General features: G+C 35.0%; 1 protein-coding gene across 1 annotated transcript in view; it reads right to left on the reverse strand.

Annotated features, from left to right (window-relative positions):
- Nucleotides 1–3561: 3561 nt before the first annotated feature.
- LOC149818701 (serine/threonine-protein phosphatase PP-X isozyme 2-like) overlaps nucleotides 3562–13321 on the reverse strand; it is a 32032-nt gene continuing 22272 nt past the window's right edge. Inside the window, exons 3-8 of the mRNA XM_089984491.1 lie at nucleotides 12329–12391; nucleotides 12153–12238; nucleotides 4485–4560; nucleotides 4134–4402; nucleotides 3962–4040; nucleotides 3562–3876 (exon numbers count right to left, since the gene is read on the reverse strand). Of these exons, the coding sequence (XP_089840617.1) occupies nucleotides 3826–3876; nucleotides 3962–4040; nucleotides 4134–4402; nucleotides 4485–4560; nucleotides 12153–12238; nucleotides 12329–12391 (624 nt within the window). The 3' untranslated portion in view covers nucleotides 3562–3825. The remainder of the gene's footprint in view (nucleotides 3877–3961; nucleotides 4041–4133; nucleotides 4403–4484; nucleotides 4561–12152; nucleotides 12239–12328; nucleotides 12392–13321) is intronic.

Here is a 13321-nt window from a genome sequence, read left to right on the forward strand (position 1 = left end):
AATCCTTTCTTTTGAAAGCCGAGAAAGAAATGCGGAAGCCTTTGCTCATCCGATTGCAGCTCCATTTAGATGTTCATTTTCTTTTTCTTTGTTGGTCATCTCGTAGGCTTTCTGATCCTATGGCGATGTTTTCGCTTAATTAAGCAACCATAGTCCGTACTAGAAAGACTTTCATTAGCAGAATTAGCAGTCAGGCTGTGAACCATAGGCCTTAGGATTTGAAACCCTAGGACTGGCCTACCAATAGAATAAATAAGGTTGCCAAGTTAAAGTAATAGCCAGAGATTAGGAGGTGCATCGCCTTTTAATTGAACAAGACCTTCTCGATGGGAGGGTTAGCTATATTTGATAAAGAAGAAGAAGAGCAGCAAATGTAATACCTGCAAAAAATTTTATAATTACTAAATAAATAAAGATAAATTTTATGTCTCAATTGTGGGTGGAATTTTTATTTCAATATTCATTGAATTAGAATTTAAATTTGAATATGAATCTCAAGTTAATTTGAATTTCAATTCAATTTGAATTATATGAGAATTCAAAATTGGTATTAAATTGAATTTAGATTTTGTTAAACATGAATTTGAATTTGAATTTGAATTTAATTAAATGTGAATTTGGATTTAATTGAATGTGAATCTAAATTTGAAACTTAATTGAATTTTAATTTGGATATAGAATTTAATTAAACCCTTAATTTTGACCCTCCTCCAACGATTTTTCAACGAAACTCCTTCGAATGGTGGAGGTGAATAAGAAATTTTATAAGAAAAAATAATTTTGCAATACTAGTCTGATGCTAATAAAAAATTTTGCAATATCGAACTTTCGCAAATTTTTGCATATGCCTTGCAAAATTCATTTCTGATTTAAAAAGAATGAACTGAAATATGCATGTATCTTGCAAAAATCTTTTCTAATTTAAAATGAATGAATTGAATTTTGCATATACCTTACAAAATTCCTTTATGATGTGAAAAGTCGTCATTTATGAAATTTGTATGTACATTTACCTAAATAATACATATCAAACAAAAAACACGATCAAACAACTTCATTCTCTTTTATATACACAATTCATTCTCATAAACAAATCAATCACCTATTATAAAATAAAAATCAAACAACTTTATTATCTATTATATACACAATTCATTCTTCTTAACAAATAAGAATAAAATAACTTTATTTCCTGTTATATACACAATTCATTCATAAACAAATGCATATACATGATAAGACTCTTCATCAATTTTCATTGCCGCAAGTGCAATGGACGCCTTCCTTAATTTTCATCCACAAGCACAAGTGCATCCTCCATCTTATACTTTTCATCAGCTTTCATTGCCGCAAGTTCAACCTTCATTTTTTGGTTTGCCTAATCCCAAGTATTACATATCTGTAACATTCGTATACTAAGTGAACAAATATGTACAAAAATAATTACCAGTTTGATTGCTTAGTAATGTCTTGCACATGACCATTTTGCATAAATATCGTAACCAATTTATACTGAAAAAAAAAACCTTCAACACAATATTAAACCGAATGAGTACTTGAATAAAAATAACTAAATATTAAAAAAATATTATGTAAACGACAAAGAAGCATGTCATAAACTACTTTTTAAATGCATCGAATACTCACGCATTACTTCCTAATCGTGTTTTCACCTATTGTAGCCAAGCTTATGACATACATTACACTTGTATGGCGCCACCTTCTTGTATTTCATTCTTCATTTTTTCACTTTAATTCGTTATGCTTTCTTAATTGATGCTTGTGATAAGACAAGAATAAGGGTCAAAAGAGCAGCATGTGAAACATTATTGGCCATCGGATGAAATAAATAAGTACAATATGTAGCTCGATACAATTCAACTATATAGAACTTGTCAGAGTAATCATCTAGAAATTGCCCTCATACAAAATGCATGTGATGGCATGCTAAAAAAGAATCTTGCTAATATGTTACTCTTCAGAAGAGCATTTCATACTCTCAAGATCAACATAGTAGTCGTGATTTCGGTCACGAGCTTTGTACTGATGGAGGAGGTAATGTATTACTACCAAGCGTGGCTTTTGTGCTTTTATCTGATGCCTTTTAATCTTTATAATTACTTTAAACACCACAATGTTAGTCAGTTTTTTTTGTTAGTTATTTTTTTGTAAAGTTTCATTAACATTAAACAAAGCTTTTCAATAAGTGAGATTAGAAGCTTATCATATATAGGAAGAATCTATGAATTAAAATACTCTGCTATATTAGAGGTTAAGCACTCGTACCTTCTAACAAAAAAATAACTATTAGCCCAATGTATCGATTCTAACTTGTCAAAAACATAATTATATGCTTTTTCACTTCGCTCACGGGTCTTTGAAATATACTTGTATACAATAAGTGGTGCACTAAATTTTTTAAAAAAGTTTTTAGTTAAGTGCTTCATACAATATCCATAATGACAGTTATGCCATGTGCAAGAGACAACATAGTACCTATATGATATAACTATAAGTATTATTTAACTTACCATCATCATACATATTCATTTAATTCTTAAGTAACCCAAAAATTATGTTCATGACTCCTTATCCCCCACTCCAAATACACATACTATAACCATCTTATTTGGATTGTGAGTCCACAAGCTGTTGCCTTTACAACTTAAAATTGCGACACTCAAACGGATCAGATAGATCCAAATTATGAGCGAACTGAATCAAAATCCAGATAACAGAATCTGAATTCTGTATGGTTATACCAGATAGATCCAAACTACAAGTGAACTGAATCAAAATCTATGCTAACCCACCCAAATCCAGATAACAGAATCTGTATTACGTATGGTAAGAACGGATAGATCCAAATTATGCGTGAACTGAATCAAAATCCAGGTTAACCCACCCAAATCCAGATAGCAGAATCTGAATTCCGTATGGTTATACTGGAACCAATAAGGTTGGAGCCAAATCTGACAGCAAATATCGATCACGAACCATGTCAAAAATCAAGAAAATCCAAATCACATCCAGTTCCAGAGATGAGGCTATGCCACAGGGTTGCTCTAATTATTTTAGTGCCTTCTTATATATTATTCCTAATGAAAACTGACACAAGAATGAAGTGTCCTGTGTCCTGACATGGATTTGAAACTCATTTCAAGAATCATCTCCGAGACCACAAAAAACAAAAAAGGAAAAAGGTCACCCTCCAGATCAGAGGTCCAATTAAATCCAATATTTTGCACCCGTATCACTATCACCACCAAGCCTCAACCGATCTCACCACAGAAACAAACACCCCTGAGGCTTCAGACCGCGTGCTCTCATCTCCTTTCTAAAGAATCAATAGTAGTCTTTAAGTTTTAAAATGACATAGGAAGCAAAAATTAGCTTAACCGATAATAAAACAAAAACATACAACATTTGAACAACTGAGCCTTGCGTCGTGAGTGCAAAACCGATAATAAAACAAAAATAATTTAAGATGTGTGGTGACAGTCAATTGCCAAAAGGAGAAAAAAAGAAGAAAAAAAACTTTAATTTTTGTGCTACCCCGACTTTCCTCTCGTGTAAAAATATAAGATCTTCCCAAAGTACATACATCATAATACGTTTCCCATTCTTACAAAGGAAGCCCATCAACTCAAATCAATTGAACGATCTGTTAAGAACAATACGGTCGACAGGACTTCATGACATCACCTCAGTGAACCAAGTAATCATGAGCATGATTCTGATGTAACTAAAAATTTCAGTTCAAACCCGATTGGCTCACTTGGTGATTTCACATATTGGAAAAAGGAAAATGACTCACATTTCCAATCAAAGGAAGTAATCCGGCGCAGGTTTTCTGGAAGGAAAACCTCTTGATTCCTGCATATCACAAGTGGCAACATCAAGACCCATAAAAAAAAAGGCAGAAAATGGTAAAAATAAAGTTCCAAGATTAGAAACAGACATGAGGTGCCGCCTCAAAGACACGAAACTGTCTGTTTAAATTCTCATCCAGCTCTAGAATTGCAGCCACATTTCCACATCTGGAAAAATAACCACAAATTCACAAAATTATGCAGTCGGTGGATTGAAAGAGTAAGGAACAAGGATACTAGTACACAAGATGGGGGAAATACCTGTAACAATAATTGGGTGCAGACCAGACCGTGACAATTTGGTTATTGAACATCCACTTATAGCCTTCCATCACCAATTGATGAGCACGACAGATGTAGTCAATCTTGTTTGTGTAATTAAACATGCTGATCACATTGCCACCAAACAAGAATCCAGCACCTCGAGGGCTTAGACCCCATCCGTCGACTATGTCTTCAGGATCTGACCACAGTAGGTCACACATGGCACCATCATGAGGTACTTCCTGCTTCCGGTCAATCTTTCTGATCTGAATCAAAGAAAGAAATGTTTGGTTATCCAAGGCAATTGCAGTAATTAATCTAATGCAACCACAGGGTCAAAAGAAAGACCTGATCTATTGTAGTCACAGATGGGGAAAGGCCGCCATGAACACTAAAAACACGATTCTCAATGAGTGCTGACAAACTGCAAGGAAGCACTGTGAATGAATAAAGCAACAGCTGAGAACTAATACACCAATTCGTGGAACGGATCTAAAACACGGTGGTATGGGTCATTCACTCATCTGGCATTGTCCTATGGCACTAGGATAGAGGACAAGCCATATTAATATGCAGAAGAACAAGATAAATGCGACATAAAAGCAGAGAAATCTGTGGTAAGCAAATTCTGATAGATAATGAAGGGAAAATGTTTTGTGGAAGATGTTCTTCTGGATGTTCTTTGCCTTCAGCAGATCTGACCTAGCTTCCACTTGGATACATCTAATTTTTTGAGTACTAATAGATTTTTAAGCTGTTATTTCCATGATTGCAAGTAATACAACTAGACATGCATATTAAGTACAGGTCAGACTGTAATGAGATATGCGGAAATACAAAGTGTGCTATAAGCACTTGGAGTGTCCTACAATGGACAAACAAAAGAGACAATAGCCAAGTCCACAAAGGGATAACACATACACAAGCCTTGAGATAGGCAAAAATATAGAAGTCTCTTTATTGAAAGAGAGAGAGAGAGCTCTCAAGCATTAAAATATACAAAGGGGTTCACCCCTATTTATACAAAGAATCAAGGGAAAAAGGAGGGCCAACAGCCTCAAAAAAAGAGCCCAAAAGAGGGCTCCCATGGAGTCGTTGGGGCCCCTTTTTGGCTTTTACAAAAAAATAAAAAAATAAAAAGAATTTAAAAAACATAATTTAAAAGAAATATAGTTGTTTTATAAAACAACTATGTGAAAAGACATAAATACCCCTATTGGTATATATATATATATATATATATATATATATATATATACGAATACATATTTTAACACCCTCCCTCAAACTTTACGAGGAGATGACGAAAAGTTTGCCAAGAAGAAACATGAAGCGAGGAGCAGAAAAGGCTTTAGTGAAGAAGTCAGCCAACTGATATTCTGAAGTGACATATGGAAGAGTAATTGTTCTTCGTAAATATTCATCTTGAACATAATGACAATCTATCTCGATATTTTGGTACGCTCATGGAAAGTGCAATTGCTTGCAATATAGATGGCACTCTTGTTGTCACAGCATAACTTTGAAGCTCCAGCAATATCAACCCCCATGTCTTTGAGAAGACCGTGAAGCCAAACTAATTTCATTGTTGTGGTTGTCATAGCCCGGTATTCAGCTTCAGTAGACAAGAGCGAGACTTTTTGTTGCTTCTTGCATCTCCAGGCAATTAAAAAGACACAAAAATCGATAGTTGAGATTCTATCATTAGGGTTACCTCCCCAATCAGCATCAGTATAAGTAAGAAGATTTAAGAAAGAAGATGAGGATAAAAATAATCATTTATTTATGGTGTTTTTGATGTATCAGATGATCCAGAGCACGGCGCTCATATGCACAGTTGTAGGAGCATGCTAAAAATGGCTTGCAGAGTGAACCACATGAGCAATGTCTGGTTTGGTGATGGTGAGGTAAGTGAGAGATCCAATGAGCTGTCTGTAGGGTGTGGGATCTTCCATAAGAACCCCGTCCTCTAACCTTAATTTGGCATTAATGACCTCTGGAGTCTCTACCTTTTTATCATTTGAAATGCCAGACTTAGAACATATATCTGCAACAAGCTTCGTCTGTAACAAAATATATCCTCGAGGAGAATATGTGACTTCAATGCCAAGAAAATATCTAAGAAAGCCTAAATCAGACATATCAAAATTATTTTTTAACATGGTTTTAACATCAACAATACTATTTTGATCATTTTCAGTGATAATCATGTCATCCACATATAGTAATAAGATAACAATACTAGTACCTGCACTTTAACAAAGAGAGCAGTGTCGATATAACATGAATGAAATTCTAATTTAACCATGATATCACTGAAACGATCATACCAAGCCTTGGGGGCTTGTTTAAGACCATACAAGGCTTTTAAGAGTTTAAGGGTTTGACCTTGTCCAATATTAATTTCAGGTGGTGGATGCATATATACTTCTTCATTTAAATTCTCATTTAGAAATGCATTTTTCAGATCGAGTTGATATATAGGCCATTTTTTTGTTGATGCGACAGCTATTAGAGTTTTGACACTAGTCATGCGGACTACAGGAGCAAATGTTTCCTCAATCAATTTCATATTCTTGTTAATATCCCTTTACTACTAACCTGGCTTTATATCTTTCTAGGGAACCATCGCTTTTAGTTTTAACTTTAAAGACCCCGCGACATCCAATAGGTTTTTTATGCGGAGGGAGTTTGACTATTTCCAAAGTATTAGCCTTTTTTAGCGCATCTAATTCTATTTTCATTGCATCAATCCAGTGTGGTAGAGTCTTAGCTTGATTATAATGAGCAGGTTCATAATATGAATGTAAAGTTATTAAACATGCCTGATAATTGGGTGCTAAAGACTCATAGGATACAAACCTATTGGGTGGTATTGATTCTCTAGAAGAATGCCTAATGGGAGGCTCTTCTGAAGATTCGAAAATTTGAGAGAATTTCTCTAAGACACTAATAGATCTTTCTTGATCTCTTCGGGTGTAAACATTAATATTTTCATTACTAGTGCCATCACTTGGAGGTGACACATCAAAATTGGACACTTCACAAGTGTCCTCTATATTTTCAAGATGATCCATAGAATCATCATTTATGTCATCAATAAGATCATGTAAAAACATATAATCAATTTCATGTGATTTTTCTATTTTTTCAAAATCATTCTCATCTTCTAAGAAAGTTACATCTTTTGAAACATAAAGCTTGTCATTTTTTAAATCAAAACACTTATATCCTTTTTTATTTTCCACATAACCTAGAAAAACACATTCAATTGCCTTTGGAGACAACTTATCTCTCTTACGTAAAAGAACAAAGCATTTACAACCAAAGATGCGAAGGCGATTGAAATCAGGAGAGAATTTAAAAAGTTTTTCATAAGGAGAAGCATTCTTTAATTTTGAGGAAGGCATTCTATTGATTAGGTATGTTGCCCCAAAAAAATTTCGGAACATTTCTAGAGACAAGCAATGTTCTAGCGGTTTCTATAATATGTTTATTTCCGCTAGTCCGTTTTGTTGTGGAGTTCTGGGGCATGATTTTTGGTGACAAATTCCATTTTGTGTTAAATAATTTTAGAATTCATTAAACAAGTATTCACCACCGGAATCGGTTCTCAAAGTAGATATATTACTTTGAAATTGGTTTTGAATTTTTATATGAAATTCTTTGAAGAAGGAAAACACTTCTGATTTATAACTAAGGAAATATATCCAAACATATCAAGTAAAGTCATCGATGAAAGTAACATAGTAAGAGTAACCCCTTTTAGACATGACCGGAGATGAACCCCAAACATCCGAGTGCATCAATTCAAAGGGTCTTGAAGAAAGAAATGTTTTAGTTAGAAAAGGAATAGACTTTATTTTTCCAAAAATACAATCTTTGCAATTAATGTCTTTTTCCTTACAAAATTTGTTTCCAAATAGAAAACGATACATTTTTGAATAGCTTGATGATCAAACCTCTTATGCCAAGTTTCAATACTTGGACATAAGAACAAAAATAATTTATAGGAAGGTTTAGATTATCCATATAGTAAAGGTCCCCCTGTAAAAGTATCTTCAACAAGATACTTAGATCAAGACCTTAATATTCTTGATAATAAGCCCGGCACGAATACACAATAAGAACACTTTAGAACACTTGTGCACAAAAGCACAACTCACAAATAATCTCACAAATGCACAAAGGCATGAAAATAATGGAATCAATTTATTGAGCACTTGGGCTTTGACTCAAAGCCATGAGAGAATACAAAGGGGAGAGCCCCTATTTATAACCACACAAAAAGGAGCCTTGGAGGGGCTCCACTCATAGACGTTAGAGCCCCTCCAACGGTCACAAATGTGACCGTTGGAGGGGCCCAACGTCTATTTGAGTGGGCCCCCCAAGGTACCTTAAGGTACAAAAATAAAAGAAAATAAAAAGTAAAAGAAAAAGAAAAACTAAAATAAATTACAAACACATTCATAAAGTGAATGTGCGTAAAATAGAGGAAAAGACTAAATTACCCCTACGACTAAAGAAATAGAAATATATATTTTATATATATAATAAGTAGATACATATACATATATATTAATATATGTATATGTATTACCATATATATATAAAATATATATATTACATTATATGATTATGTACATAATTTAACACCCCCTTCCTATGGCCTTGCCCAATCCGCTTCTCAGACCGGAGATCATGCACAAAGCTACCATTAGATGAGAAAGATATTTCACATCCATGGTTGGCAATTTAAGAGACCAAAAAAAGGTTTAAATTCAATTTTGGAACAACTTTAACTTTTGGAAAAAAAAATTGAGAATTTTTGGAGTTTAGAGTTCTAATAATAGAAATTTTCAAAAAGGTTCCATCGGCCGTAGAAACACAAAAGCCTTTTGAATTGGTGCAAACATCGATTAAAGCATTTTCATGAGGGGTCATATGAAAAGATGCACCAGAGTCTAAGATCCAAGAGTACGTACCAGGTGATGATGTAGATGCAATGGCCACACCCGATGTGGAGGAAGTAGCTTTAAGGATTTGTTGAAGAGCCATGGATATTTGACCAAGGGTCTCTTTGAGGTCATCATTCTTGCCTTCATCTTCTTTGATGGTAGATTCTTCAAGAGAGGACACCTTAGGCTTGAAAGTTCTATTGAGCTTTGGGCAAGCGAGTTTAATGTGACCCGGCTCATAGAAATGATGACGTACAATCATTTTTCTTCCTCCATTGTAGTTCCCTTATTTACCAAAGTTGGGGGGGGGGGGGGGGGTTATAGGTTTTTACATTATTGCCAGGTTTGGAAACGAAAAGCACTTCATCAACATTCTTACTCATGTCAAGCCTTGTTTTTTCATGAGTGATTTCGGCAATAGCATCCTCCATAGGAGGAAAGATGGATCTATGGAGAAGTGATGACCTCACTTGCTCAAATTTGGGACGTAGCCCAAATAAGAATTTGAACAATCGATCTTGTTCCATTTGTTTTTGTCTTAGTTCGACATCTTTCATAACAAGCCAATTTGGCTCTAAAAGAGCCAACTCATCCCATAGTGGGGTTAAAGCACTATATTAATCTTGACTACTTGAATCACCTTGTTTGGTGGTTTTAATTTTTTCTTTCAAAAAATATGCTCTTGCAAGATCCTTTTGGGTATACATACCCTTCATAAAAAACCAAGCCTCATTGGCCCGATGAAATTTAGCTATATTAGCACATACCTTGAGTTCGACGTTGTTCATGAACCACGCAAGGATTTTTGCGTGAGTGCTTTCCCAATCTTCTACTTTCTTTTGGTAATTTTCAATGGCTTTGAGGCGAGCATCTCCCTCAAGAGTCTTTTCTTGCCCACCTTCGATCTTTGTGAGCTCCAATTTTGGTTCTGGAATAGAACCCATAACATACCCCCAAAGTTTCTTGCCTTTGAGGTTGTTCTCCATTGTCGATGCCCACATCATGTAATTCTTTCCATTGAGTTTGAAAGATAGATTGATTTTTGCTTCCATAATGCCACCAAGAAGTAAGAAGAAGGGAGACAATAGATGAGATGTATACATACCACGTTTCTTCCTCTAAGAACCGAGTGGCTTTGATACCATGTAATGAGATATGCAGAAATACAAAGAGTGCTATAAGCACTTGTAATGTCCTACAATGGACAAACAAAAGAGACAATAGCCAAGTCCATAAAGAGACAACACGTACACAAGCCTTGAGATAGGCAAAAATATAGAAGTCTCTTTATTGAAAGAGAGAGAGCTCTCAAGCATTAAAATATACATAGGGGTTCACCCCTATTTATACAAAGAATCAAGGGGAAAAGGAGGGCCAAGAGCCTCAAAAGAAGAGCCCAAAAGGGGGCTCCCATGGAGTCGTTGGGAGCCCCTTGGGGGCCCCAACGACTCTATGGTGGGGGCCCTTTTTGGCTTTTACAAAAAAAGAAAAAGAAAAAGAATTTAAAAAACATAATTTAAAAGAAATATAGTTGTTTTATAAAACAACTATGTGAAAAGACATAAATACCCCTATCGGGTATTTATATATATATATAGATAAGTACATATATATGTACGAATACATATTTTAACAGACATCTTGGCATGATTACGAAGCAAGAAGAGAACTATTTTAAAAGTTTTTTCTAAAACTTTTGCAGTTTCTTTACATGATTACAAATAGATTAGAGTTTTCATCCTTGCTGATTTCATAAGTCAAGCTTTCTCACCTATATGCTGACCAGCCAGACCACGTGAGACAGCTAAATAGAGTAGCAATTTAACAAAATTGCTTGACACTTATATAGTGGACTAGGGGAGACTTGGCTCAAGTAGTCGAACTCCTGCCTGATAAGCATCACTTATCCAAGATGGGTTTTTTCAGACGAGGAAAAAAAACATAGGTCACCAAGTTAATTGGCATAAAGACTGAGGTGATGAGGTCCCCCCTTGCCCACCAGCAGGTACACCCAGCTTGAGCCTTGATGTAGGTTTCGAACTTGTGACCTCCCATCAACTTGGTCATGTTCAAGAGTTGCCCCCTACCAGATGAGTGTAGCCCTCATGGGCCAAAATGGCTATTATTTTTTTTGGATAGTCCAAAGGAAAAAAACCCCATCATCGACTGCACATTGGCTAGCATCAGGTTGGTAAAACCCTTGAGGTCTCACCTGCACACCAGGGAGTACACCCACCTTCGACCTTGTGGCAAGGAACATCTGCGGGTTTCGAACTTGTGACGTCCCGTCAACTTGGTGACATTCACAACTGACCCTTGTGGGCCAAAAGAATGGCTATTATTGCTATTGGTATCTCAGTAAATTTTCTTTTATAACAACATAAATTTCCAAGTCAACGTAAAAATACATTTTGTTAGACAAAAAAGAGTGACACTTTTAAATGATTTTAAAGATCATTATTTACAATTGTTGTTACCATGAATTTCATAACTTTTTAGTCACAAATAGAATTGAACCTATTTATGAATTAGTGAACTATTTGCATTACGCTTAGCCTTCCAACATGGATGCTAGTTGTCCACTGCCACTAGTAGTAGCTTCCATATTGAGCCTTGGCCCTTGGAAATGGATGACGCTAGTGGGACCAAGTCCAGGAATCACATGGTTGGTCAAGATAATAGCTCAGCTCCTACATTATATTATTATTCCGATATGGGTTGTGCCCTTCCCAATCAAAGCATCTCATACAAGGTGGTTGCATTTTGAATTTGATACATATTGTCATGTGCAACATTAAATACTGATTGCACTCTGAAGCAAGAAAAATAATGCTTGGCTCGTCTTTACAATCTTCACTTTTATAAAATACTGTATACATTTCTAAATCTTTCTTTATTTCAAGATTTGAGCCTTTTTAGGGTGACAAGTTCATCTTTTCTAGTGTTCACTGCAATCTATCCAAAGTCCCCCCATTGCATCAAGAATGTTAAAGACGAAATTGAAATATCATATAAATGATAATAATGGAAAATAAACATATATAACAAATTAGCTGACCTTAAGTAATCAAATATATCAGTGCAGTATCTCCAGACATTAACTGAACCATATTTCCTGAGGCACTCATCATAAAATCCATATACCTGACAAAACAAAGATTACAAAAACCAAACTAGCAAGTTAAATCCTTTTTAAATTCAGAAAAATAAAGGCATGAAGCATCATTATCAGACCTGAGTAATCTGTCGGCTCTCATGGTTTCCTCGTATAAGAGTTATTCGGTCTGGATATCTCACCTGCACCAACTATATGTTAGTCCCTAGAGCAAACAAACAACAAAAGAAAGCACAAAAAAGAAAAAAAAAGGTAAAATGGCCATATCAGGACATGAAAAATAATCATAATACCTAACAAAACTAACCCTCATAATTTGTGTTTTCGCAGAAACACTGTTTAACAAAGAAAGAATGGACAGAATTGTGTTCATCATGGTAAAACATAACATATTAAGATAAAACATCACTTTATAGGAAAAAATGGAAAAGTCAGAGGATAGAGAGATTGAAGCTCAATTTATTAGACCGAAGAATCAAATTTCTAATATTTTTACAAAAAGGCTCACTGAAACACAGTTTTGGTTCTTGAAGGTAAAGCTTTCCATGATCAAAGAGCATCTTTAGCTAGAGGGAGGCTAATAGGAGGTAGCGTGATTCGTATTTTATTCATGTGCAATTGGAAAAGAAGGCATCCAAAAAAAAGATAAAAATGAGGGAAAATAATATATTCATATTTTGCCAGCAGCATTTTTTTGGAACAACGGGCTTTTTGAGTAATGCCTTTCAAATTGCCTTTTTTGTCGTCTTTCAACTCTTCTTTTTTAACCCCAACTATTGTAAATTTGGTAACCTTCAAGGGCAGAATGCCCACAACATATTAAAAAAAAGGAAGAGGACACCTTGAGAACCAAAAGGAAAGGAGACACTTCACGCTTTTATTTATAGAAGAGTGTTAAATGGATATCAACAAATAGGGATGTCAAAGACTCAAAGGTACGGGTTTCAGTCAGATTATCTTGTATGAATCCGATTATGGAAAACCCAATTAGTCGAATTTGGTTTAACCTACATCAGACCTGTTTACATCCCTACCAACAAAAACATTAATAGAACACCTACTTCTGCAACTCCCTATATAACATTACTTGGATAATCTCACATACCTCCTAA

Source organism: Nuphar pumila, chromosome 13 (assembly GCF_984573655.1).
Source record: "Nuphar pumila chromosome 13, dmNupPumi1.hap1.1, whole genome shotgun sequence".
Taxonomy (NCBI): domain Eukaryota; kingdom Viridiplantae; phylum Streptophyta; class Magnoliopsida; order Nymphaeales; family Nymphaeaceae; genus Nuphar; species Nuphar pumila.